This window comes from Amblyomma americanum, chromosome 11, assembly GCF_052857255.1.
Source record: "Amblyomma americanum isolate KBUSLIRL-KWMA chromosome 11, ASM5285725v1, whole genome shotgun sequence".
NCBI lineage: Eukaryota > Metazoa > Arthropoda > Arachnida > Ixodida > Ixodidae > Amblyomma > Amblyomma americanum.
Window position 1 is genome coordinate 125,838,432 of NC_135507.1, and position 27,010 is coordinate 125,865,441.

The window sequence follows — 27,010 nt, forward strand, 5'->3', positions numbered from 1 at the left end:
AGAGCCCTGCAGGCAGTCGAGGGCATCGTCGATACGGGGGAGAGGGTAAACGTCCTTGCGTGTAATCTTATTCAGACGACGGTAGTCCACGCAGAAACGGATGGAACCGTCTTTTTTCTTGACCAGAACCACTGGCGATGCCCACGGGCTGTGAGACGGTTGTATCACGTGACGCTGGAGCATGTCGGTCACCTGGGCGTCAATGATGCTGCGCTCAGAGGCTGACACGCGGTACGGACGTTGGCGCAAAGGGGAATGGGTTCCAGTGTCAATACAGTGGGTAACGGTGGTGGTGCGGCCCAAGGAAGGTTGCTGGTAGTCAAACGAAGCTTGAAAACGCTGCAGAACGGCTACAAGCTGGTCGCGTTGGGTAGACGTCAGGGCGACGTCGACGGAACGCTGAAAAATATCTACAGACGACTGATTCGTGATGGGAACAGGCGTAATGGCGCTGACGTGAAGGCCGGCCGCGCTATCGACGAGGGGGTATGCGAAGGCGGGATCGAGAACGGCAACGCTACCAAGCGATTGGCCACGGAGTAAAGTGGTAGGGCAGGAGAACGGGTTGGCCACATAAATAGCGCTGGAGCCACGAACAATTGTCAGCACAGCATGAGGCAGCAAAACAGACTTCTGGTCAGTGCATCGTAAAGAGGGGGTATAAGTCACTGTTGCATCTGAGAGCGCAGCACAAGAGGCACCAGCACTGAAGAGAAAGGTGGAACGTCTGTGTCCTCTGAGACGACCACAGTAGCGGCAGCAGCACCGGTTACGTCCAAGGGGGCGTCACTGTAGGGCGACAAGTCAAGCTGAGCACGGGCGCAATCAATAATGGCGTGATGTGAGGAGAGGAAGTCCCAGCCAAGGATAACGTCGTGAGAGGAGCGGGCGAGGACGATGAACTCGATAGTGTAGGGAACGTTCCCGATGAGCAGGCGGGCGGTGCAGGCGGCTAACGGTCGAATGTCCTGAGCGCTGGCCGTCCGGAGAGAAACGGGAGGAAGGGGCGTCGTCACTTTTTTGAGTCTGCGACAGAAGGTGTGACTGAGAACCGAAACGGCTGCGCCAGTGTCAACAAGTGCTTCGACGGCGACTCCTTCAACGAAAGCAGGCGCAGAAACAGGTCTTGAGTGAGCCGCTGGTGACGCAGTTCTTGCCTCCGGAACTGCGGTGGTTAGTTTTCCGCGTGGACGGCGGGTTGGCGACGGAGCATTGGGGAACGGGAACGACGGCCAGGAGACGGCGAGCGGTGGGAGCGGGGATGGTAACTAGGAGAAGAAGAATCCGGAGACGGCAAGTGTGACGCAGGCGAGGACGACGGCGGAAGGTCGTACGTCGGCTCACGCCTATAATCGTAGGGACGGTGGTCACGACTGCGACACAAACGAGCAACGTGACCAGCGACGCCACAGGCGTAGCAAATAGGGCGGTTGTCTTGTGTGCGCCAGGGGTTGAGTGGCTGCGGCTGTGATCGGGGAGGGCAACCGGACGGTAAGGCGGGGTTGCAGGTCGCTGGGGTTCTAACTGCCGGGTAGGTGGCCTGTAGACAGGGGCAGCAGGTGAGGGCCGCGACCACACCCCGGCATCGGTGAAGCGGTTTGGGTGACGGTCTCAGGCATTGCAGAGGTGGTAGTCAATGCGCGGGTGCGATGCTCCAGGGTGAGGGATCGTTGGCACCTCCACCACTTGTAATAAGAACACAGCACACTACTAATACAGCACACACAGCACAGCACTAATACAGCACACACAGCACAGCACAGTAATAAGCACAGCGTCACGAACAACCAGCCGAACCGTCCAGGCACAGAACAGAGACCGCGTTCAGTCCAGAGCACGCACGAGCGACCGAGCGTTCGGCGCTCGAGCTTCGCAATGTTCGGCGCTTCTCGTCGTCTTCTTCGTTGAGCGCCAGCCTCTGAAGATTCTAAAGCCCGTGTCCAGTCTTACAAATCGATCAATTACACGACCTAAATGTTTTTAATTAGCATCATCAGCATTGGGTTTTCATTCTGGGCATCTGAACCCTTTTTTTCTAATTTGTTCAATTCTTTAAATAATGAATTTTTCAATGAATTACAATGATTTCATTAGCTGGTCATCGCCTTTCACTAACCAATCGATCATTAATCACTAGAACCACAAATTATCATGATATGATTTTTTTTTGCCGTTCATCGTTCATAAAGAACTTCCTGTTGAGAAATGCGCTCGTCCATAATTTTTGCGCATGAGTACGAACTTTCGCAGCTAGAGCGTTGGTGACATTTCAGCGCACACCATGCCGGGAAGTCTATTTCTCCTGGCTATTTCTAGCCGGCCAGTGTATACTGGGTGACTTATTTTAACTTTTACATATTTTTATTTAAAACTATGAGAGCCGCCGCGGTATCTCAGCTGTTACGGCGCTCGCCTGCTGACACCAAAGATCTCGGCCGCGGCGGTCGCATTTCGATGGAGGCGAAATGCTAGAGGCCCATGTACTGTGCGGTGTCAGTGCACGTAAAAGAGCACCTGGTGGTCGAAAATATCCGGAGCCCTCCACTACGCCGTCCCTCACAGCCTGAGTCGCTTTGGGGCGTTAATTAAACCCCCATAAAACCAAACCAAACCAAAAACTGTGAGATATATATCGATGCGGTTTCTGCAGTGAGGTCAACATTAGGTTCGTGGTATACTTCTTTTATACCGCAAACCTAATGTCGACCTCGCCTCCGCGTGAAAGACTAGATCCGGATATGAAATTTTGGGTACCGCGTGGAATTCCGCAGCCTCATGCATGCTTGATGCATGTACTTCCTTTAGACGTCGCTTTCACGCGACAGTGCTTAGATTTAATTGGACGAGCGGACACCTCGCACTGCTTCACTTGTGGCACGGCCGAGACCGTGAAGAATGGTTGTGTCCGGTATATGCGCGCCAAAGACTAACGTTGGCTTGAAGCGTTTGGACAGCAGGCCACTGTCGGAGGACTTGCTGCTAGGCTCTTGGCCGCAGCGTTGCCAAGCAGCCGAGGCAATGCGGCCGTTTTCACGTTCCTTGAGTGACTCGGGCCTCGACTCGCGGTTGCGATGCCAGCAAATGTGCGTGCACATACTCTGATCTCTCTTCTCACCACATCGTGACCCCCTTTCTCCTCCTCCCCTTCGCCAGTGCAGAGTAGCAGGCCAGATATCAATCTTTCTGGCCGACCTCTTTGCCTTCGTTTCATTAAATTTATCTGTCTGTTTTTTTAGAAAAAAGTTTGTATTCCAAATAATAGCCGTCAACACAGAAGGTGAGCCCAGTTTTTAAATTTTCTTAATCGGCAATATGGTTCAAAATGCCGAACGTCAAAGATGCTCATTTGAAAGCTCGTTGAGTTGGCTTTTCCGCATTGCACATTTGTAAAATGGCATCTATCGCATTCTACTGCAGCAAATGTAGATGATGTCTGTGCATTTTGTGACTTCGAAGATGTGAACGTGATTTCAGCAACTATATAAGTGCAACAACAGCATTTCTAACATAATCAAAGCGGGAAAACCCAATCGGCGACCTTTCAAATGCGCATTCTTGACGTCCGATAGTTCGAGCCACATTGCTGATTAAGGAAATTTTTAAAACTGGGCTCACCTGTCATGTTCACGGCCTTCAGTTGCGCAATGCAATCTTGCCCCCTAAAATAGAAAATAAAAAATCGGTTAATTTTTACTAATTAGTCGCCTAATTGTTTAGTTTTATCGTGTGCATAACGTCCGCCTTGCTGTACAATCCAGCTGCAGAGACCGCACCGACGTACATTTTACAGCTTCTGAGATATACATCTGTAAACGCTAGAAGAAATCACCAGCGTAGCATATGGGCTGATCTAGTGGGCGAAGCTAGTGCAGTGACCAAATATACTTTGAACAGTGCAGGAACACCAGTTGGGACCTCTACTTCTCATAAAAGAAGTAGACTGTCGAGTCGACGCAGGTGTAGATTTATGGGGCAGTTCCGAATTCGCCGTGCATTTACGGTCTTTGTTTCAGGAAAGGAAAGGTGATACCTCGGCGGATAACTTCTCGCCCATTTAGAGAATTGCATTTAACCCCCAACATCTTGATTCTGCTCCTGCAACTTTCTTACACGAATACGCGCGGTGCTATGCGCGGATCCGTCCACACCGCGGCTTTTGCCAAAACAAGACATGTTTTGCGAGTCTGAGAAAGCTGCGGGCCTTTATATTTATTATTATTATTTTCATGAAATGGAGGGAATGGCTACATTGCAGAGAGCGCGAATAATGTTACAGCGGTAACGGGCGCCTTAGCGTTTTTTTTTTTTATGGAGGAAAAACGCTAAGGCGCCCGTGTGCTGTGCGATGTCAGTGCACGTTAAAGATCCCCAGGTGGTCGAAATTATTCCGGAGCCCTCCACTACAGCACCTCTTTCTTCCTTTCTTCTTTCACTCCCTCCTTTATCCCTTCCCTTACGGCGCGGTTCAGGTGTCGAACGATATATGAGACAGATACTGCGCCATTTCCTTTCCAAAAAAAGGACCAATTATTATTAACAGTGCCGCTCCCACCACCCCCTTTTCCTTTAAGGCTGCTTCGCATGCAAGCGGCGTGGTGAAAAATTTCCATTTGGTTGGAACCTCGACGCAGAAATCGAGAGTGCTTTCTTGCATGTGAAGCAGGCTTTAGGAAGGACCCATTTACCAACGCCCATAGCTCGCATAAGCTTACATGGTCCGCATACCGTCACAGAGCGCATTCCCACAGCTGACACATCGTGAATGGCCGTCGTTCTCATTGGTCAGACCGTGTGGGAACGGAGTCCGTCACGCAGCCGCTGCTCTCTGACCGGGACACCTGAACGGTAGATACATTGCCAATATCGTCATGCTTCCCACACCATTACAGACTTCGCGAGTTACCGTTGCTTGCAAATCGCAGAGTGACTTCTTAATCTAGCCTAATAACACTAGCGTACATCCGCCGTCAAAAGTAAGTGGGGCGACTCTGTTGAAGAAATTTAATTTCTCTTATTCCAGAGCGCAGTGGTCGAGGTTTACCTGTGCAGTGTATAATTCGCGCAATCCCAATTAGGCAGCACATATCTATTCAAGGATGCATAAAAGGAGGACAGTTAAACTTATTTCTTTGCTGACATTATCCTCCGTTTATTTTTGACAGCACATGTGCATAGTTTTCGCATAGTGTAGACTAATCGGAGATCAATGGCAGATGCCTTTATCCCGCAATGGATATATTTATGAGGATGAAGCATCCTAAGCTACGGGTGTCAGATAGCGGCGTCTGCCAACTACGGCGGGGCCGCGCGTTTCCGAACCTTCGTCGCGTTCAACGTACTCGCGGCGGTCGACCGGAACTGTTCGCTGGAGGCGGATGTTGCCCAACCTGCCCTGCGGCGGCAGCTGTTGGCTGCACGGAGATTAGACAAACGCCCGCGGAGGAGAAAACATCTGCTCACCGGGAGGCGGGGGGGGGGGGGGGGGGGGGGGGGGGGGGGGGGTTCAAGCGTGTCGGGTGTATCGAAGGGCGCTCACGGCTCATGAACTTAGCCCCAAACTTTCGGCATGCTTAAGTATTGTACCGTGTACAGGGCGTTTCACCTTAGATTTTACGCAATTTTTAATAGGTTTTTTGAGCTAGAAGAGCGCTTTCTTCGGCATAGCATTGTCGGCGGTGTAGTACATGAGAATAGAGCTAAGACGTGCCAACTAGTAAGCTGGTTAACGAATACTTAATAGCTAACTTTTTAACTATTAGCGTTATGCTCCTTACTTATTGAGAGGCGCGTAGCCCGCGGTAAGTAACATCCATATCAGTGTTTAGAAATTGGAAAGCGCGGTTACCGTCAGCGCTGTGGCCCAACAAATTTTGGCTATTTCGATGAGTTACGTGCACTGGGGAGGTTACTTTGCCTGCAAGCTTCTCGAAAGCACATGTATTTCGGCGCGATTAAGCCAAAATTTGTTGCGCCATAGCGCCGAGGGTATAACCGCGTTTTCCAAATTCTAAACACTAATATGGATGTCACTTACGGCGGGCAACACACCTCTCAATAATTAAGGAGCCTAACAGTAACAGTTCAAAAGTTAACTAGTCAGTATTAGTTAACCAGCCTGCTCGTTAGCACATCTTAGCTATATTCTGATGAACTGTACCGCTGACAATGCTATGCCGAAGTAAGCGCTCTTCTAACTCAAAAAGCTTATTTTCAGAATATACGTAAAGTCTTAGGTGGAACAACCTGTACTTTGCTGTACTTTTACTGTTTTTTTTTTATTTCTAACCTATTTTTCACAAACTTCTGTATTTGACCCCCCTTACACAGTGCCTCTCCGGAGGCCTGTAAGGTGTCTGTAAATAAATAAATAAATACTCCTAGCACCAGGATGTTTTGTCCGAATGAGAGAGAGAGAATTAAACAACCTTGTTGCCATACAATGTTGGGACATAAGGCAGGTGTGCTCGGTGTGGCCCCCAGGTGGGGCCGACTTCCTGAGCCCACGAAACGAGTGCCAGTTGGATGGTCTTGTCTGGCCTTCCGAGGAGTTGGTTCCATCCCTCCTCGGAGGGAAATGGCAGTATAAGGTTCGCGGCGGCGGGTTTCCCGCGTAACCCCACACTATATGCTCCTGGGTGACGATATCTACCTGGTTACAATTTTGGCAGACAGGGTCGTATTCCCCGCCTGTGATGAGTGATAGTCTAGAATGGCTAAGGATGGAATGTGTCGGCAACCTGCGGAGCATGGTGGCTTGCGCTTGATTTAAGTCGGGGTGGGGAGGCGGGAATTGGCGTCTCGTCTCTCTTTAGAGGCCGGTGATTTCGGCAAAGGTCTGGGGAGCCTCAGGCAAGAGCGTCTGGTTCCGCGGGGCTGGCCGCCCGGTTGGTTAGGCCTCTGGCTAGTCGTTCGACCCCTTTGTTTCCAGAGTTTCCCGCGTGGGCGGGTACCCAGACTGGGTTTATCTTATGGTCGGGAGTGCAACTGCGAAGGATGCGTGCAGCGGGGTGGCATATAAAACCTGCCGAGTAATTTTGTATCGCTCTTTTTGAGTCGCTTAGGGCTGTGCGCGTACGTGAGTCAGCGATGGCCAGCGCGATGGCGGTTTCTTCCGCCGCGGTGGGAGAGTGGGCTAGTACTGTGGCGGTGGTGACGAGAGTGGATAGCGGCGTGGTTGCACGAGCACGCAAGTGCATGGTTGCATTTTGCCGTGCAGCGTCCACGTGTATTGCGTGCTCGTCGGCAAGCTATGTGGCATCCAGTGCTTGGGCTTTGAGCTTGCGGCGCGTATCACGGCGGCCAGGTAGCATAGTTTTGGGGATTGGTTTGACACAAGGCGGCTATGGACTCCTATCGGAAGGGGGGCCGTGGGGTGGACGTCGCCTATGTGGTTGGTATTGAGACGGTCAAGTATGAGCCGGCCGTGTTTGGTGTGGGAGAGGCGGTGAATTTGGGCGGTCTTGTGTGCCTCTATGAGTTCTGTGAGCGTGTTGTAGATGCCGAGTTGGAGGAGATGCTGTGTGCTGGCGTACTGGGGCAGCCCCAGTGACGCTTTGTACGTTGAACGTATAATGCTGTTCACAGCTTCCTCGTCCTTCCGGCGAAGGTGATAGTAGGGGTAGGAGTAGACTATCCTGCTGATGAGGAAAGCTGGCGTGAGCTGACAGAGGTCTTCCTCCTTCACACCTCTGCGGCGGGTGCCGATGCGGCGGGTGAGGCCGTTGATCTGATTGGCTGTTTTGCGGAGGTGCTGAATGGCCTCCTAGTTTTGCGTGCTGTTCTGTTTCGACCGGAGGTATGGGATGTGTGTCGACTTGGAGCAGAATAGGCTCTCGCGGGTCGGGGAATGGCAGGCGAACTCGTCTGTCCCTGAAGACTAGCAATTCAGACTTCATGGGGGAGCATGTGAGCCCGTTCGCCTGTACAAATGCGTGGGCTTAGTCAATTGCTTGGATTTACCCGTCTGAGCCGGAGTTGGTCCAGAAGGTAATGTCATCGGCTTATGTTGAGTGTTTAATGTGGGGTATGTCTTCCAGGAGTGGAGGGAGGCCTCTCATTGTATTGTTGATAAGGAACGGAGATTGGACTGCTCCTTGTGGCGTTCCTCGGCTGCGTATGGTAATCTTCTCGCTATGGAGGTCTCCAATGTGAAGTTCTGCTGTGCGGTTATGAAGAAAGTCGGCGATGTAGTTGTAGGTGCGGGTGCCTACATTCATTTGTGAGAGGTTTGCCAGGATGGAAGCATGCGACACGTTGTCGAAAGCCTTCCTGACATTTAGGTCTAGGATGGTTCGTGTAGCTGGGATGGGGCTGGGATCGAGGATATCGTGCTGGATTTGCCACATAATGTCTTGGGTGGAGAGGGCGGTCCTGAAGGCGATCACGGGGGGGTGTCCTCTTAGTCTACGTGAGTGTGGAGTCTATTGAGTATGACGTGTTCCATGACCTTTCCCAGGCAGGACGTGAGCGAGATGGGCCGGAGGTTGCCTAGCTCCAGTCGTTTACCTGGCTTAGGTATGAAGAGCACTTTGGCATGCTTCTAGGTTCCTGGAAAGCGACCCTCATGCCAGTGCTGATTGAAGAGGTCCGTGAGTGCCTCGACGGACTGATCTTCGAGGTTACGGAGCATCTTGTTGGTTATGCGCGGACGACGCCGGAGGCTGCGGTGGTTTTAATGTGGTTGAGGGCGGCGCGGAGTTCTGCTGCCTTGATGTCGGCGTCCATGATGGGGTTCTGAGCGCCCGTTTATTCTGAAAAGATGGGGGTTTCAGTGGAAGTATCGATGCATTTGTCTTTCAGGGTAGCGAGGAGTCCCTCATTTAGTTGTGCCTTGAAAGGCGTGCATGACGCGGGTGAGGTTCTTGTTAGATGTGGATTTAGTGTGAGTTGAATCCAGTAGATGTCTGAGCAGGTTTTCATCCTAGCTGGCCGTTAATACGGTCCCAGGTTTGATGACATTGCTCCTGACTCAGTTTGACGGAGTAAGCTTCGCTCTCGCGCTCGAGACGGAGCTTGAGGGCTCGATTGTGTTTTTGGCGGAGCCAGTGGGCATGATGACTGCGCTGGGCCTCCTACATGTGGATGAGTTTGGCGTCGGGAGCGGGGCCATCCTCGTCCGAATGGACGAACAACAGCGGACGTTGCAGAGTACTGTGTGATGACCCCCATAATGCGCAGGTCCACACTAGAAAGGAGAGGCTTGGGTGCTGAGTTTCATGTTTATCTGTAAAAGAAGATCAGTGCTGCCCCTGGAGACGCCAGTTATGACAGCGGAGGCATATGGTGTTGTGCAGTGGGGTTGAGTGCAGCGAAAAGTGTTTTGTCGGACGCACTGTGCGAGGCGATTCAGAAAGACAAGGGGAGCTGCAGGGACTCAAATGTTCGGAGAACATTCTTCTGGAGGGTGAGCGAGTGTGACATTCCTTGTGTGCTACGAGGTACATTGTTCGACGGCGCGGCGTAGACGGAAACCCAGGTATTTCTTTGTGTGTGCTACGAGGATCCACGTTCGACGGCGCGGCGTAGACGAAGGGACCCGCCGCCGTGACAGCGGCATCATCAATTACCCAGCCATGCTCTTTGAGTGACGACCAGAACAACCGGACCCGCCGCCGCCGCCGCGGGGAAACAGGCTTTATCCTCCCCAATTTCCGGGCACATTCCAGGACAAGGTAGCTGTCAGCGGGCCAGAGCGCGCCGTACCACAGCCGACGCTATGCGCTACCGCGAAGACAACATTCTTTCCCTCCTTCCCCTTTCGACGTGGGCTATCGCCGGGAGCGCATAGCGTCGGCTGTGGTACGGCGCGCTCTGGCCCGCTGACAGCTCCCTTGTCCTGGAATGTGCCCGGAAATTGGGGAGGATAAAGCCTGTTTCCCCGCGGCGGCGGCGGCGGGTCCGGTTGTTCTGGTCGTCACTCAAAGAGCATGGCTGGGTAATTGATGATGCCGCTGTCACGGCGGCGGGTCCCTTCGTCTACGCCGCGCCGTCGAACGTGGATCCTCGTAGCACACACAAAGAAATACCTGGGTTTCCGTCTACGCCGCGCCGTCGAACAATGTACCTCGTAGCACACAAGGAATGTCACACTCGCTCACCCTCCAGAAGAATGTTCTCCGAACATTTGAGTCCCTGCAGCTCCCCTTGTCTTTCTGAATCGCCTCGCACAGTGCGTCCGACAAAACACTTTTCGCTGCACTCAACCCCACTGCACAACACCATATGCCTCCGCTGTCATAACTGGCGTCTCCAGGGGCAGCACTGATCTTCTTTTACAGATAAACATGAAACTCAGCACCCAAGCCTCTCCTTTCTAGTCCAAACTGGACGAAATAAATTTACCACAGTTACAAAGGAGCTCCCACTTCTAGCACGATCACGGCACAGACAAAAATATAGATAACGAAAGGAAGTAGGGCAGGTTCTGCATGCGCTCCGCATGCTCTCCTGTGAAGGTGTTACTTAATGACAGAAAGGTTTAACTACCAACTCCGATAACTTAACACATAAGCACATAGCAATGTTATGAGCTGCGGCATTACACAATTCTAACCAGTTCACAACTCCGCTCTGTTTACGCCATTAGTCCGACTTAGCTTTCCGATTTCGCAGCGGATATCGGCCTTCATGAGTCATACTAAGTAAGTCTGTGCCCCTTTGTCTGCTTTGGGACTCGCGAGGGCTCGTGGCAGGAGCCTCTCCTGGCGTTATCTGCGCGGCAACCTCGCGCGCTTCTTCTTCTAGCAATGCATGAAGTAAATCCGGTGGCATTCCGGCCGTCACCTCGGGCGCCTGCCGAACAAATGCAGGAGAGGGCGTTTCTTGCGAACTATCTGCGCGCTCCGCTTCACTTCTGTCCCCATCAAAATCCGCGCTTTCCCTTTCCTCATTTCGTGAATACTGAACCGGTGCCGACTTGAGGCGATTTGCGTGTATCCTTATCAAACGCCGGTTCACGTCTCGGACTCTGAAGTTTACCGGAGAAAGCTTCTCGACAACCTCGCACGGTCCTCTCCACTTCGTCTGGAACTTACGAGCTAGCCCAATCTGCCTTTGGCAGTTTTCAATGTACACGCTGTCCCCCACATCAAACGGCGCGTCTCTAGCACTGCGATCGTGCACCTCCTTCCTGCGCTTCGCCGCTTTCTTTAAGGACTCCTTTGCGATGTCCCTCGCCACTTGCAAGCGCGATTCTAGCTCAACCTTATAGTCGTCCAGTGAAGCGTATGGGACACGACGGGGGCCCTCTGGCACTTCACTAGGCTGGTCCGGGTCTCGGCCGTAGAGAAGAAAGAATGGCGATTCGCCCGTGCTCTCGTGTGCTGCGGAATTGTAGGCAAACATTGCATACGGGAGCCACAAGTCCCAGTCCCGCTGGTCGCGCGAAACAAAATGCGACAGGAACCCGGCCACGGTTTGGTTCAGTCGCTCCACCGCGCCGTTGCAAGCCGGATGGTACGGTGTTGTCTGCTTCTTAGCGATCTTAAGCAGCTCGCAAACTCTCCTCATTAGCTGCGACACGAAGTTCGTTCCCCGATCTGTCAAGAGTTGCCTCGGGGGTCCATGTCGGAGCACGATCTGTTCGACAAATGCTCTTGCAACCGTGTCTGCCTTCTGATCTGGGAGTGCTACCGCTTCCGCGTATTTTGAAAGGTGATCGACAAATACTAAAATGTACTTGTTTCCGGAAGTGGTCGTGGGCAATGGGCTCATTATGTCCATACCTGTCCGCTCGAAGGGAGCCGAAACCTCAGGGAACGGCTGAATTGGAGCTGGTCTTCGTCCCTTGGGTGTTTTTCTTTCGAGACAGGAATGACACTTCGCACAGTAGTCTCTAACATCCTGTCGCATGCCACTCCAAAAGTACAAACGCTCCACACGCCTGCGTGTCTTCGCTACGCCAAAATGACCGGCGCATGGCGCATCGTGAAACGCGCGAAGAACCCTTTCTGTCCACGACCGAGGTATGACGACTCTCTCCCAAGCGGTTTTCTCTGGTCTCCCTTTCCTGGTTGGCCTCGTGCGCCGACACAGGGTGCCGTCTTTGCCAATGAAATAACCTAGCTGTTCGGGGTGAGACGGTGCGTCCTCTAAGCTTTCGATTATTCGCTTCAGGTCCGGATCTTTGCACTGCTCTGTGCGTAATTCGGCGGGGTCGACTACGGGGACAAACTCATCTATAGCTGCCACGGCAGCTGTGCGGCTGAGTGCATCAGCATTCAGATGCGTCTTTCCTGACTTGTGCTCAACTTCAAAGCAGTATTCCTGCAGGTGTAGATTCCATCTAGCGAGTCGCGAGCTAGGGTCCCTGACACTCATCACCCATTTCAGAGGATGGCAGTCTGTGACTAGCTTGAATTTGCGGCCGTAAAGGTAGCATCTGAAGTGCTTTACTGCCCAGACAACGGCGAGGCACTCCCTTTCCGTAGCTCCGTACTTTTGCTCTGTGGGGCTCAGCTGTCGGCTAGCAAAAGCAACGGGATGTTCTTTGCCCTCGATAACCTGAGATAGCACGGCACCCACTGCGAACTTTGACGCATCTGTGGCCATAACGAAGGGCAAATTAAAATCCGGGTGGCGCAACAGCGGTGCACTCATTAGCTTCCTTTTCAGGGCCCCAAAAGCATTCTCCGCGTTTTCGTCCCAGCGAAAGGCGACATTTTTGGCTGTTAAGGCGGTGAGCGGCTTAGCGAGCTTGGCGAACTCCTCTATGTGCCTTCGGTAGTAACCGATCAGGCCGAGAAACTGCCGGACCTGGCGGACGCTAGTCGGGGATGGAAAATCCGAGACACACCTTAGTTTCTCAGGGTCCGGTCGCACGCCGTCAGCTGAAACAACGTGCCCGAGGTATTTCACCTCGTTTTTGAGGAATTGGCACTTAGAGGGCTTCAGCTTGAGACCCGCTCCTCTTAGTCGCACCAAAACCTGCTCAATATCGCGCAAATGGTTCTCAAAACTGTCACTGTATATGATAATGTCATCCATATACACGAAGCACAGCCTCCCCAGAAAACCTGCCAGGATAACATCAGCGGTTCTCTGCCAGACAGCAGGGCTGTTGGCCAGACCCATCGGCATTCTTTTCCATTCATAGTGCCCTGAGGGCGTGTTGAATGCCGTTTTCTCGGCATCTGCCGGATCCATTGCTATCTGCCAGAATCCCGCCGCCATGTCCACTACCGTGAAGTACCTGGCAGAGCCCAGCTGAGAAAGCGTCTCCTGTATATTGGGGATGGGGTATGGATCGATGCGAGTTATGGCATTTAGTTTGCGGTAGTCCACTACCAATCGATACGAGCCATCTGGCTTTTCCACCAATAGTGCTGGTGCTCCCCAGGGTGACTTTGAGTGTTCGACAATGCCGCGATCAATCAGGTCCTGCACCTGCCGCTCCATCTCCTCACGTTGGGAGTAAGGAATCCTGTACGCACGCTGGTAAACGGGCGATGAAGTGCCGGTTTCTATCCTGTGCTTTATAACGCCACAGCAGCCCAAATCCAGGTTGGACGCGGCGAATACCTCCGAGTAGTCGTTCAGCAAACCAGCCAGAGCCTCCCTCTCCCTGGATTTTACGTGAGAAAGATCGAACGACACCTTTGGAGCAGCCGAAGGACTAGCATGCTCTACAGTTGCGAGTACCGTATCGGTGGGCTCACGTTGCTCTATCGCAGAGGTGAAGAAAGCCAATGTTTTGTTCTTGGGAAGGCTCAGTGGCTGCTGGCTACAGTTAACCACCCGTAGGGGCACTCTGTGGGCGTCATTAACTGTCACGAGGCACGCGGCTGCCTTCAGGCCATTGCTGAGAGAGTCGACCGGCTCAAGCACTCCCACGGCGCCGCTCTCTACATCTGAAGGCACAAACGCGTACAAAATGTGCTCCGACCAAGGAAGGACGACCGCCTCCTCGACCAGCCGGACGGCAACCCGCGAATATACCTTCTCCAATGATCCCACTGTTTGACGGGTGTCAATATCGGTAATGCGAATCTCAGCCCCTCTCCTGTTCAAAAACGGAACTTTTGAGCCGCCCGCATTAACCTCTTCCTCAGAGAATGAGACTACTACCTTCCCTTTTCTCAAAAAATCCTGCCCTAATATACCTGACACTCCGTTTGGCAGAGACACCGTGTCCGGGCATACGTAGCAGGGGTGCTCCAATGCAATTCCGCCGAGAGAGAAGTGTAACCGGTAGAGTCCACTTATGCCAAGAGGATCCCCCGTTATGCCTACAAATTTGGTTGCCATACCACCAGACGCTTCCAACACCTCGCGGTCCCCCTTAATTCGAAGCGTGTTAAAACTGCTCTCCTTAAGCAATGTCACCTTTGACCCCGTATCTATCAACAATTCCATACAACAACCATTTAACTTGCAACGCACAACAGGGCATGCCTCGTCGGCCACACAAACTACCACCACCTCATCATCTACTGCTCCCTCCCCACGCTCCTCAGGCTGGGGAGGACTAACTAGTTTTTTGACTCGGTATCTGGAGCCCCGCTGTAGGCTTGCTTAGGGCGTGTCTCGCCTGCTTCTCTTTGTGGCTCCCCACGGCGCACGTTTTGGCAGAACCTGGCGATGTGTCCGCGACCCTGGCAAGCGAAGCATACGATTTCTTTAAAATCTCGCATACCGCGCCTGTAGCTTTGTGGCGGTCTCCGGTTTCCAGCGAATGGGCGCTGTTGAGCGCGCGCTTCAACCTGGCGTTCTACCTGCTGAGATAGCAGCTGTTCTAAGCGATCTAACCGCTCTGTCAAGAGAGCAACCTCAGGGTTGAGCACCGCTCTCTCTATGACGCGTACTCTCGCTGCGGCTGTCGTTAACGCCTCATTTTGTTCCTCATCCAATGCGGCCTCCACGGCTTGGTCGAAATTGCTCGGCTTGCGCGAGAGCACGAACCGGCGCACGGGGTCTTGCAGACCAGCCACGAACAAAGCGGTCATTTCCTCTTTAAGTATATCTTCCGCGTATTTCTTCTTAAGCTGGTCTCCTTCCTCCTCCCTGCTTAACGTATCGTGCGCTAGGCGCTGAAGCCGCGACGCAAATGTTCGCACGTCCTCCCCTACCATCTGTCCGGCGTCACGGAACCTCTGTACCCGCACGTGACGTGGTTCAGTGTCGAAATGCTCAAACGCGAGCTTCTTAAATTCCGCAAATGATTTTGTGGATTTTACTTTTTCGTCTCGCCAGGCAAAATCATGAGCAGCTCCTGCCATCTTACACCTCGCCATTCCCAGCATTTGAGCATCGGACCATCCCCCCATTTTCCCAATCTCTTCTAGCATGGAAAAGAAATCGCAGATTGGAACCCCTGTCTTATCTCCTGTAAACGTCGGAATGACGCTTCCTAATGCCAGCATGCTTGCTCCGAGCGACGGCTGTGGAGTGGGAGCTCCCTCAGATAAAGACATTTTTTTTTTTCAAGCCCTCCGGTGCCTCAAGCCTCTCAAATGGGGGTAAAAGTCCCACAATCAGTCCCGTGATTCCCTTTTGATTACAATTTTGAAGTCATGAATGTCGCAGCATTCAGAGGACATTTGCTTTTGAGACCCCACTCCTGACACCAGTGTGATGACCCCCATAATGCGCAGGTCCACACGGGACGGAGAGGCAAAGAGACACCGTATGGCTCAGTTTAAACAAACAGGTATATTCAATAATTACACATGATTAAGATTATACATCAGAGGCTGGGGCGTCCGAGCTTACGTGCCGACGACTTCATGGGGGCGATGGAGTGGCTCCGGAGTTGGGCTCGAGCGGTTGCTGGCAGAAGCTGCACGCCGACGGGCTTCGGCGCTGAAGGCCCTCTTGGCAAACGATGTCGTCCTGAGCGTGCTTGCAGTGGAATTTCAATAGTCGTCCGTTTCTTCGAGGATGGTTCACAAACCCTTCCTCTAGTGTCGTTTGGCTTGGAAGATGAACAGGAGGCGAGCTTGTAGATGATGACAGCAGAGCATAATTTTACAACATACATATACAGAGAGTTAAACTGGAAAAAACAGAACTGAATTTACAAAAGAACAAACTTTGCACTACTTTACTCATCGACCGGGCAAGTTAGTGCCTAAGTAGCATCACATTACATGCTAAGCATGGAGCCCCAGCTCAGACTGGACTGCATCCGTTTACATGCGCTTTTAAGCACATGATTAACAAAGGACTAAGGGCGGTCATTTCCAGTGGCCCGCCCAAAGCATCAATTCTCCAATCCAAAATAACATGCGAGATGGGGACCACCCCTTGGGTTGGGCTTAGCCTCGAACCCAGAGTCTGTTAACAATACAAACTAAATAAACAACAAAAACGCCACCACTCTCTCTCAAGTGAGAGTATACACAGGCTCTCTCTTCGGAGCTAATTCACTAGCGCCTGTCTTTCCACATTCTTGGCGAGTACTGCCTGTCCGCCATGACAGGTGTCCGTCACGGCCCTTCTTGGAATGCGCTTTTGTTCACGAGGCACGGCGGGAAGCTGTGGGTGCCTTCCCGGCGATAGCCCACGTCGAAAGGGGAAGGAGGGAAAGAATGTTGTCTTCGCGGTAGCGCATAGCGTCGGCTGTGGTACGGCGCGCTCTGGCCCGCTGACAGCTCCCTTGTCCTGGAATGTGCCCGGAAATTGGGGAGGATAAAGCCTGTTTCCCCGCGGCGGCGGCGGCGGGTCCGGTTGTTCTGGTCGTCACTCAAAGAGCATGGCTGGGTAATTGATGATGCCGCTGTCACGGCGGCGGGTCCCTTCGTCTACGCCGCGCCGTCGAACGTGGATCCTCGTAGCACACACAAAGAAATACCTGGGTTTCCGTCTACGCCGCGCCGTCGAACAATGTACCTCGTAGCACACAAGGAATGTCACAACTGGCTGATATGTCACGATTTTTGTTATTGTTGACGGCCAAAGGCCTCAGTCCAAAAAGATTGCTACTTATAACAGCGACGGGGAGGGGGGCACCGATCGCACTCTTGTTTTTTACATATGTATACTCACAAATGGAAAACACTCTTGAAAAAATTATTTCACGAGTCACCGCAGCACTCAGGGCTTTGCGGAACGACGCGTACTTTACTGTTCTAGTTTAATTTCAGCCGCCTATGGAGTTCATGTTGAACAAGCGATTAAATGACTGAAGGGAATGCGTACGACCTTCTACGACGATCCCTGTGTGCCTGCTCACTGTACTGTTCGTAAACAGGATTGCTCTTAAGTCTGCTCAGGAGCGCAAATCCGAAAGCCATTCCCTGTCCTCATTCTCTTTTACGCGACAGCATATACAGCTCGTTCGGTCGAAAAGCCGTCGGCGCCGTAGCAGTAGGTTTATGGGGGTTTAATGTCCCAAAGCGACTCAAGCTATGAGGGTCGCCTTACTGAAGGGCACCGGAAATTTCGTGTGGTCGAAACGTGCACTGACGTCGCACCGTACACCGGCCTCTAGAATTTCGTCTCAATCGAATCGCGACCGCGCGGCTGGTATCGAACCCGCGTCTTTCGGGTCAGCAGCCGGGCGCCGTAACCACTCAGCCACCGCGGCGGCGTAGTAGTATTTGTAGTTGTCGGCACCGCGTGTCGGAAATATTCCTTCTGTTACGGCGTGGTTCGGGTGCACATCGAGATATGTGAGACAGGCGTCATTTCCTTTCCTTAAATTGTGCAACGGGCAAGGCTTCGCGCCGAAGGGGCCGATGGCGTTCCGTGGACCCCTTGGCAACGCTGCAACACGCCGTCGCGTCCCATTCTTAAATTAAGACAGCTTCAGCGTCCTCCGGTCATTTTTTTCTGTAATTTGTTCTTTATTGATTTCTTTACTTTGTTTTATTTTTAATTTCTGCGTCATTTCATTACATATACGTTGCCTGATAACTGTTGCTGAATCAACTTTAACATTTTTGTTTTATTTACCACACAGCTTATGATTGACAGTTCGTGCTGTCCGTACGAACTTCCGCACTTCCGTCTACAACTTCCGTACACGCCACTCATGAGCCAAGTAAGGCTTTCGCCTTAAAAACTCGTAGAAAGCCAAAGGTTGTTAGTGAATGCGCCGCACCATATGGCTCGCTGAGCGGCTCAACCGGCGGCAGTTTCTTGTCCGATGAACGCTGTCGGTTACTCCTGCACGGTGCCTATACCTCCGCCGGCTGCGGCGCGCGCGGAGTGGCCGCGGCCGTGGTAGCTGCGTGACGTCTGAAAGAATTTGGCGCTGTGATCCAATGATAACCCCCGGCTGCTGACGTCACTTGCACAACGTGACGTCGTATGCCTGTTTTCGCGCGAAAGCCCAGCTCCACGCGTCACCGCGGTGCGCAAAAGCGGGAATTTTTTTAAAATGCATAGCAAATTTCCCGCTCGCTTTTCAGGTCTCGTACGCGGAATGGACGCTGGGTGCCCTGTACTCTACATAGTGCAAGCATTTTAAAGCCAAGCTCGAACACCCCCCCCCCCCCCCTTCCTCTGGCCCTTTAATCTTCATCAACCGAAACTTCCCTAATCGTGCGGTCTCGTTTGCATTGTTGTGTTTCGCTCGATCACAATTAATTTTATTCGTCTAACTTAATTGATTTGTTCCTCATATTGTTCATACATGCATTTAGCTCAGACTAATGCTGTGTTCCACTCCACGTTACATTTCTGCCTCTCAATGCCATCTTCCTGCAAGTTGGTGTAGTGTGTGCAAAGAGAGACTTACAAGGTGTGGCACCAGATGAATGTCTCGGGCCGATATGCACTCTTCTTCAAAACTACACAAGCTGCACAGCTTTCCTTTGCAGATGCTGCCATTAACTCCTTGGCTATTTACTGCCATGGGTTTTCTTAGTCAAAACAGCGCATAGTTCCATTTCGTGCCAGTTCTGCTGTGCCGTCTATGTCCGGCGCGTATGCGCAGCTTATCCAATCTGAAAGGTAATAATCGGTTTTCACACAAAAGCAAGTTGTGCTATCATTCCTACATTGGATTTGAAAATTTGCTTTGCATATTGTTCGTCCGGAGGAAAATATTTGTACCAAAAAAAAAGTAAGAGGTGTCCTTAAATGTTACTTAAGCCTATGGAGTGATCACCGGTCAAATGCGGATGGTGTGTTCTCTTTCACATTGCCACTACCTGTACATAGCTCATCATCATTAGCCTTACGACGCCCACCGACAAAAACCTCTTCCGTATCTTTCCAGTTACATGACAGACAATACCTCAAATCGAATCTTTATTTTCATCTTCACGAGGGACATAGGAGGGATTAAAAAATATTCGGCTGTCTTAGGCAGCTTGACGAGTTCCCATCTCCCACTGAGTGCAAGGACAGGAGCAGTTTGGACATCGTAAAATAGTATGCACGTGAGTAATACTTAAACCCTACATAAATACATTTCCATGTCTTCAGCTCCGCAGAACAATTATAGTAGTCTTCGTACTAGCTCGTTAACCAAGGTCGTGTGCGCAGCCCCGTGGCGAGTCCGGGCAACGAGCTCCCCATCGTGGGTCCCCCCTTGGTGACCTCGTCGGGCAGCTGCCAGGTGTACCAGGGCGTGACGTGCGGCCAGTACCTGGGCAACCGCAGCGTCTTCGTGAGGCCCCCGCCTGCCACGCTGGCCGCCATGGAGGAGAAGCTAGCCGCCGCCTTCACGGTCATCGCCACGTCGCAGGTATACGCCAAGGCATAGCCACAACCGCGAGCTCTCAAAGACAACTGTTCATGCTTGCGCAGCTGTGAGGTCATAAAATGAAAAATAGAAAGAGCATGACAAGGCCTCATGTAGCCATCGGGGACAGTAGCAGTTTTCTCAACTCCACTTGGACAATTCTTCTGTGTTAGATTTGTTGCAGGCTTCCTTTTATGAGGTCTTATACCTTGGAAATCACGCGACATGAGCGGTGTGCTGCGACCCGCTCGACTTTTGTGCACAGTCTTCACCTCTTCAGGCCTAACCTATAGTGGAGTTCGCCGAAATTCCGCCGAACGCGTCTACCGCTGCGCATATAGCTATTAAGTACACGCGCAGCTGAATTTTGCTGAAATAAAAAATTACCAGTGATCTCACAGTAAAGCCGTAGGAACTTTTTACTTGTCCAGCCATTGTCAGTACGTGATAGGACAATGACACCTTTAGCATACCGTGTACCGTGTTACAGTTACCCTGACCGGAGTACCCCAATCCCGGCATAACGCATGCGCTGATTGGTCCCGATGCGGAAGGCTTGCGCACACAATGATGATGATGTAGCCTTCCCTTTGTGACGGGCGGGCACCTAACAAGGGCGCCCTGGCTCTATACACGCACACATAAAATCAATAACGCTATCAAGAGCGAAGTGGCAAATACACACACAAATACGGATGAAACAGTATAAATGAAAACAGTTCTAGTGTCATACCCATCGTTTATAGATCCTTTATAAACGGTGGTCACACCAGCATCCACCACTCAGTCAATCAGCGCTTCGTCGCTGCAACTGCCACATGGTTTGCTGCATCCGTTGTGCAGCCCTCGTTCGAAGAGCGGAAGCCCAGCGCCTGCGGAACCATAGCACGCTCGTGTGGTGGCGTTGGCAGCTTCTCGCAACACAGGACGATGTGCTCCATTGTTTCTTCGTGCGCTCCGCAGGCTCTACTCAGGGCGCATTCTACTGTAGCGTCAAAGTGCTTTCAATACGTAAGCGTTGACATGGCACCCATGCGTGCCTCAAACAACAGGTGGCTGCCAACACTGTTGTCGTAGAGGCTCTCGACGCAGATGTCCTGCTTGGCTGCCCGGTACACTTCCAGCGTCGACTTCCCCTCCATGGCAGCCCACCACGCCTCTCGCTCCTGCGCATGCACTTGTGCGTCAACTGCCTTGGCCCATTTCCTCGCGCTGTCGGCTTCTACTTCATTGCTGGAGAAGCCGAACTTGCGACGAAGGTGTTGGAGTCGCTTCACCCATGTAGTCCGTAGGCAGTTTTGGATGACATAGTTGGACTCTGCGCGCCCACCTATCTTTGTGCATCAGGCGCAGCCTGCCATCGTAGGCTATTTTGCTACTTGCCTCGCGAGCCTCGAAGGTACACCAACCGAGGTCTTCCTGCACCGCCTCGTTAGCCACCCGCCATGGCACCCCGGAGCCAGACGTCCCACTGCTCGTTGGCCACGCTGAAGCCATTCCTTTGTGGGCGATGTCACGCAGATGACTGCGTTCGAAAATGACAGTGCGGGTAGATGAACTGCTTTCCACAGTTCGCGGACCATAACAAAGCAATTTCAGGCCCAGATTCACCGCTTTCGCAGTATGTTTCCCACTCGCTGTAAAGCTTGTTTCAAGTGCTCCTCATGTCTTGCTGCATATTCTGGCTGCGTGCTGAACCTAACGCCGAGGTGTCGGTATTCCGTTGCCATCTCGATGACGTCCCCGTTAAGTAAGTGGACCAGCTGCTTGGCATCCTACGGAGATGAGAAACACAGCACTGCCGACTTCTTTACATTGAAGTTCAGTCCAAGTGGTGCCATGGCCTCAGCGCATACGTTGATGAGGGCCTCGAGCTCCGCATTTGTCTCTGCCATTAAGACTACATCATCGGCAAAGACTAGGCCTGGCAAGATCCATCAAGCCAGGCAGGTTCCTTCCTCCCTCCTCTATTTTGCTTTCCTCTCCTCCCGATTCAGCCAGACCACACCGAACATTCCGATTACACAGTGCCTACTTTATTCACATCTATTCACAACTGCGGTGACACCACTCTGCCATCGGGATGCGGCCTCTCGTCTCGGCATCCACCATCCGTCTGTCCCGTTCTTCTCGGTCGTCTCTCCTCCCTTCCTGGTCCTCCTTTCCAGCTTGCTCTCTCTCGTCCCTGCCTCCCCGCTGCTCCCTTCGGTCGGCTCCTTGTGAAGGCATCTTGAGCTGGTTCCCGTCGTTACGGAGGCGGCGCGCAGACCTTGGGCTTATCGGATGATGCCCCCGCAACTGCTGTTCGGAGCGGGGGGAAGGGGGCGTGGGTCTCTCGTCCGTCGCCGCTGAGCGGCAAGCACACACATAGAAACACAAAGCGCGAGCTGTTTCTTGGGCGCGCCGAATCGCCTACGCGTACACGCACATAACCGCGGCGGCCGTTTCTTCCGGCTACGTTCGGATGCGATAAGGCCGCGCGCCCGACACATCAGTCCTTCACACCGCCGCTGATGTAGCTTATAGCGTGAACCCCAACTGCGCATCCAAGAGCTTGCACTCCACCTCTGCAGCGTACAACATATACAGAAGAGGGGACAATGGGCAGCCCTGCCTCAACCCCATATATACCACCACTGGCTCCGAGCTGACGCTGCACACTGTGGACACTACAGTGCAGCGTGCATAAAGGCGACAAAGCCCACCGATCCAGGTGGGGGGGCATTTCCAATGACTCAAGGCGTTGCATTAGAGGCTCATGTGGTACGCTGTCATACGCCTTTGCAACATCCATAAAACAGCAGGTCATTCCACGAGCTTCCCTTCTTGCAATCTCAGTACATTGGGTGAGGACAAAAATATCTTCCAGCCACCGGTCTCGACGAAAACCATTTTGGAGCTGCGTAAACACTCTGTAAATTACACTTGTACCTGTCAGAGGCCGGTAGTCCCGCAGAAGGCCGCCGTCCCCACCCCTCTTGGGAATCAGTGTCACTCTTGCCTGGAGCCAGTCTGCTGGTATCGGTGCGCCTTGCAGAATGTCACCGAAGATATATGCATTTGTTTTCTTGACTGGGCTCCGAGGCACTTGACAAGGCCAGCAAGGATGCCATCCAAACCGCAGGCTGTGCGCACGCTGATTTTGTCAATCGCTCTGTCTATCGCCACACTCGAAACCGTCCACTGTTTGTCGTCCGGAGGTCGTGAGGGTATTTCCACGCCTCCGAAGACATATGGCAAGATGTCAGTTTCGTATAGTTGCCTCATGTGGTCATCAGTGTGTGGTGGGAGATCGCCCGTCTTTCTTGTTCCTTCATCTCTGATCAGCGGGTCTGGTGTTCTGCCGTTCATAGACGCTATGTACGACCAAAATTTAGCCGCTGCTTTTTTACCGGCAGACTTAATCTCTCCGAGCGTCTGCCGATCTGCCTTGGCAGTCTTACGCTGCGTTATGGCTTGCACCTCATGCTTGCGTTCGAGGTAAATGTCCCAGGCTGCAAGTGCCTCATCTGTGGTCAGCATCTTCACAGCATAGTGGTGATGGCAGTTTGCAAGCCTTCGCTCTTTATAGGCAGCTTCATCATCTCACTACTTTTTTCTGGAACGTCCTCCTCTCGAACGGGCCAGAGTCTCATGCCTTGCCATGATGCTACGCAGTCCAGCCACGTACTGGTCGTATGTCGCGGACTTTTCACGGGCCAGGCTTGCTGCGAATTCTGCAGCAGCCTCGTACGCCTTCATGGGCAGGAAGCGCTTGGGAGAGACCGCCTACGATCCTGTGGTAGACTGCACCTCGCGGAAGTTGTCGTCATATGCGGTTATGGTTGCTTCCAAGGCTATGTGGCCCTCTTCATCTATGTACACGCGACACATGAGGGAAGCTAGGTGCCTGCTAACAAGAGCATTGTCTATGCAGGTGCGACTCCCCTGAGCACACCACGCGAACGCATCTTGGCAGTCCACCCGCAGATTAGTGATCTCCAGTGAAAGGTCCTGAGCCAGCGTCTGCACGAGCTCATCATTGCGATCGGTGTACCCGTCCAGCTCTTGGATGTGTTCGTTGAAGTCGCCGAGCACAATCATTTCCTTGTCGAGAGCCCAGCGCCTTTTATTTGCTTTGATGCACTGAATGATGCTCGAATTTGTTTGGTATTGGTCGGCTGCCCTGCCTAGGTACACGACACACACTGCGACCGGGGTACCAAGTATATGCCCGGACACCCATGTGTGATCGGTGCAGGGCCCCTGCAGGTGCAACCATGAACTGCTCCGGCGCAACAGGAAACCCACTCCACCACCTTTAAGCGACTCAACACATCTGCCGGGTACCTGGCGCCATCTGGCGGCCTCTAGGCGATCTGCGCATGCGCAGTGACAGAGCGCAGTGTCTCAGTACTCCGATCACGGTAACGGTAACACGGTATGCTAAAGATGTCTAATGATTTAAACGGAGCGGGCATGTATACAAACGCCGTCTTTTCCGTGCTATTCGCGAAATACCTAAATGGGAGCCCTGCAGCTGCATGGCGCGGCGTCTTGTTTGCGGAGAGAATGCCTGACTAGAAGGCGGGTGCGCAGGACGTGTCTGCCACGTGCCACAAGTATGCCATCCCGTCTCTGTGCTTCTTCGTGTTCCCGCCGTGCGAGCCGGCGCCTGGCGCGCCCCCGAGCCGGCCTCCGGAGCCGCGCTCGGTGTGTCGCGACGAGTGCGAGCTGCTGGAGCAGAGCCTGTGCCGCATGGAGTACTCGATCGCCAAGCGGCACCCGCTCATCGGCCAGCAGAACATCCTGCCAGTCTGCGAGGACCTGCCGCCCCCCGGGTCGCCTGAGAGCCAGTCCTGCCTGCGCCTGGGCGTGCCCCACCGGGAGACCGACGACGTCAACACTGGTGGGTGCCGCCCCCAGTGGCCGAAGAGGGCCGGCATTATACAGTCTAAAGTCGGGTACAACTTTAGAAGACAGGAGAGGCCCCGCCCAGATGACCGAAGCGCAGCAGCCAATTGCCTCCGCGACTAAAGAAATAGTCCCGTTCAAAAAATTGTGACTGCTTCTAAAACGCGTATTTCTCTGTATAAATAAGATTTGTGTATCATGATGAGTGGTTTAGTAAAACTATCATGATGCAAATGCTTCAGCACATGCCGGATCGCGAGGGAAAAATAACTCCGTGCCTTCTACAACGCTGTGCGTCGTCTGCTACGGAGCGAGATCGACGGCACCGGGCGTGTAATTACAAAACAGTCTGGCTCAATAGCATAGGATTCATATGTACTTTTTGTGTGTTTTCACAAGCTTATTTTTTTAATGTGTGAGGTTTATTTTTCAATTGCTACTTGTTTCTTTTTTTTTTGCGGTTGCGAACCTACAATCTCGTGAGTTCACGCACGTTCGCGCACGGCATTCCGTACCTCTTTTCCGCTATGGAGCCCAGCGAGGTGACATCGGAACGCGAGCCTTGTGTCGCATCGATGATCACACCACCAAGGAGCCTCGGCAAGAGCAAGAGCGGCCGCATCCTGAACAGCGATTCACGCAACATGATCTTCCACTGCTACACGTTTTGGCGTAACAGGGAGCCTGAACGCAGCGTAGAGGAGACGAGCAAGTTTGTCGCTGACATGCTCGGTGTCAGCGAAAGGACTGTGTTCAGGGTGAGGAAGGAAGTTAAAGCTTCGCATTTTTCGGGTGGCAAACTGACGACGCCGTCCCGAAAGCGCCCACGCAATGCGGAGAAGAGAAGACGCAGCGCGAAGTTTGACAGCTTCACGTTGTGCGCGCTGAGGTCATGTGTGCACGATTTCTTTCGCCGCAACGAGATACCGACGGTCGAGAAGATCACTACCGAGTTCTGGGAAGGAACGTATGGAACTCCCATCACTAAGGCGGTGGGCTGTGCGTCGCCTGCTTGCCGAGATCGGCTTCAAGCACGAAAAGAGAAGCCGCAACTCGCTGCTTATCGACCGGGATGACATCACCGATTGGCGGAATCACTACCTCCGTGACGTGGAGCGCTACCGAGCGGAAGGCCGAAAGATCTTCTACCTGAACGAGACATGGGTGACGGCGGGACACACTCGGTCGATCGTGTGGACAGACACCGTGGTGCAGAAGCGCGGACGCCTGTTCGCTCAAGCAAATGGCCTAACGACGGGTCTAAAACAACCTTCTGGGAAAGGTCAGCGCCTGATCGTCACGCACATCGACAGCGAGGATGGCTTCGTCGACGGCTGCTTGGATGTATTCCGAGGCCAAAAGACAGGCGACTACCACGAGGAAATGGACGGCAATCGCTTTGAGGGCTGGTTTAATGGCGTTCTGCAGAAGTTGCCAGCTGGTAGCGTCATTGTGTTAGACAATGCACCTTACCATAGCCGGCGAGAAGAGAAATTGCCAACGACGGCCTGGAAGAAGGAGAAGATACAGGAGTGGCTCACAAGCAAGAAGATCACCTACGCTGAAAGGATGATAAAGAAGCAGCTGCTTGAGCTGGTGGCATCTGTAAAGTCACGCTTTCTGAGCTACGTCGTAGACAATGCAGCTGTAAGCGCCGGTTGCATTGTACTCAGGCTCCCGCCGTACCACTGCGAATTTAATCCCATTGAGCTTGTGTGGGCCAAGGTCAAAAATGGCATCGCTGCGGACAACAGACTTCAAGCTGTCCACGGTCGACGCCATCTTGAGGGAGAAAATCAAGCACGTAGAGGCGGAAGACTGGGCGAAGAGCATTCAGCACGTGATGGACTTGAGGCAAAGTTCAGACTTGACACGTCTGGGAGTGAGCACATTCAACCCATCACCATCCAGCTGGGTGAAGATGACACTGAAGAAAGCGACTCCGACTGCGAGCTGTCTGGCATTGAGCCACTCGACGAAGCATAACGGCTTCTTTTAATGAAAGAACAGCCTTTACTAGGGCTACCAAAATTTTTCCCGTTGGTTCGCAACAGACAACCAACCATTCCGTGACCTCTGAAATAAATAAGCAGTTCCATTTATGGCGTATTCCTTATAATAGAAGCTCAATTCTGATAAGCAACGTCCAGCACACATTGTGCTCGATTTAAGAAGTGGCATAGAAACATGTTTAAATGCTGGTATATCTGAATTGAAACACAACTGTTAACTCTGATTATCTTTGGCGGGCTCAAAATGCTCATTGAGGCACCCACCATCTAGTTTGACTCTGATTATCTTTGGCGGGCTCAAAATGCTCATTCAGGCAGCCACCATCTAGTTTGACGGGCCCCATGTTGAAAATAACAGTACTCAAGGCACGCTTTATAGCTCTGTTAGCAGTCTGCACTGGAAATCGCAGTCATGTCATAGCCAGTGCTGCTGCGATACCAGTAGTCAACACGAAACTGACAGCCACTGTTAGCA

The 27,010-nt window shown here is 52.6% G+C and overlaps 1 protein-coding gene across 2 annotated transcripts in view; it reads left to right on the forward strand.

Moving 5' to 3' along the window:
- LOC144110660 (tyrosine-protein kinase transmembrane receptor Ror-like) overlaps positions 1–27,010 on the forward strand; it is a 268,501-nt gene that overhangs the window by 217,645 nt on the left and 23,846 nt on the right. For both annotated transcript variants that reach the window (XM_077643717.1, XM_077643718.1), the window contains 2 exons: positions 19,432–19,633; positions 24,209–24,518. In XM_077643717.1, the coding sequence (XP_077499843.1) occupies positions 19,432–19,633; positions 24,209–24,518 (512 nt within the window). The remainder of the gene's footprint in view (positions 1–19,431; positions 19,634–24,208; positions 24,519–27,010) is intronic.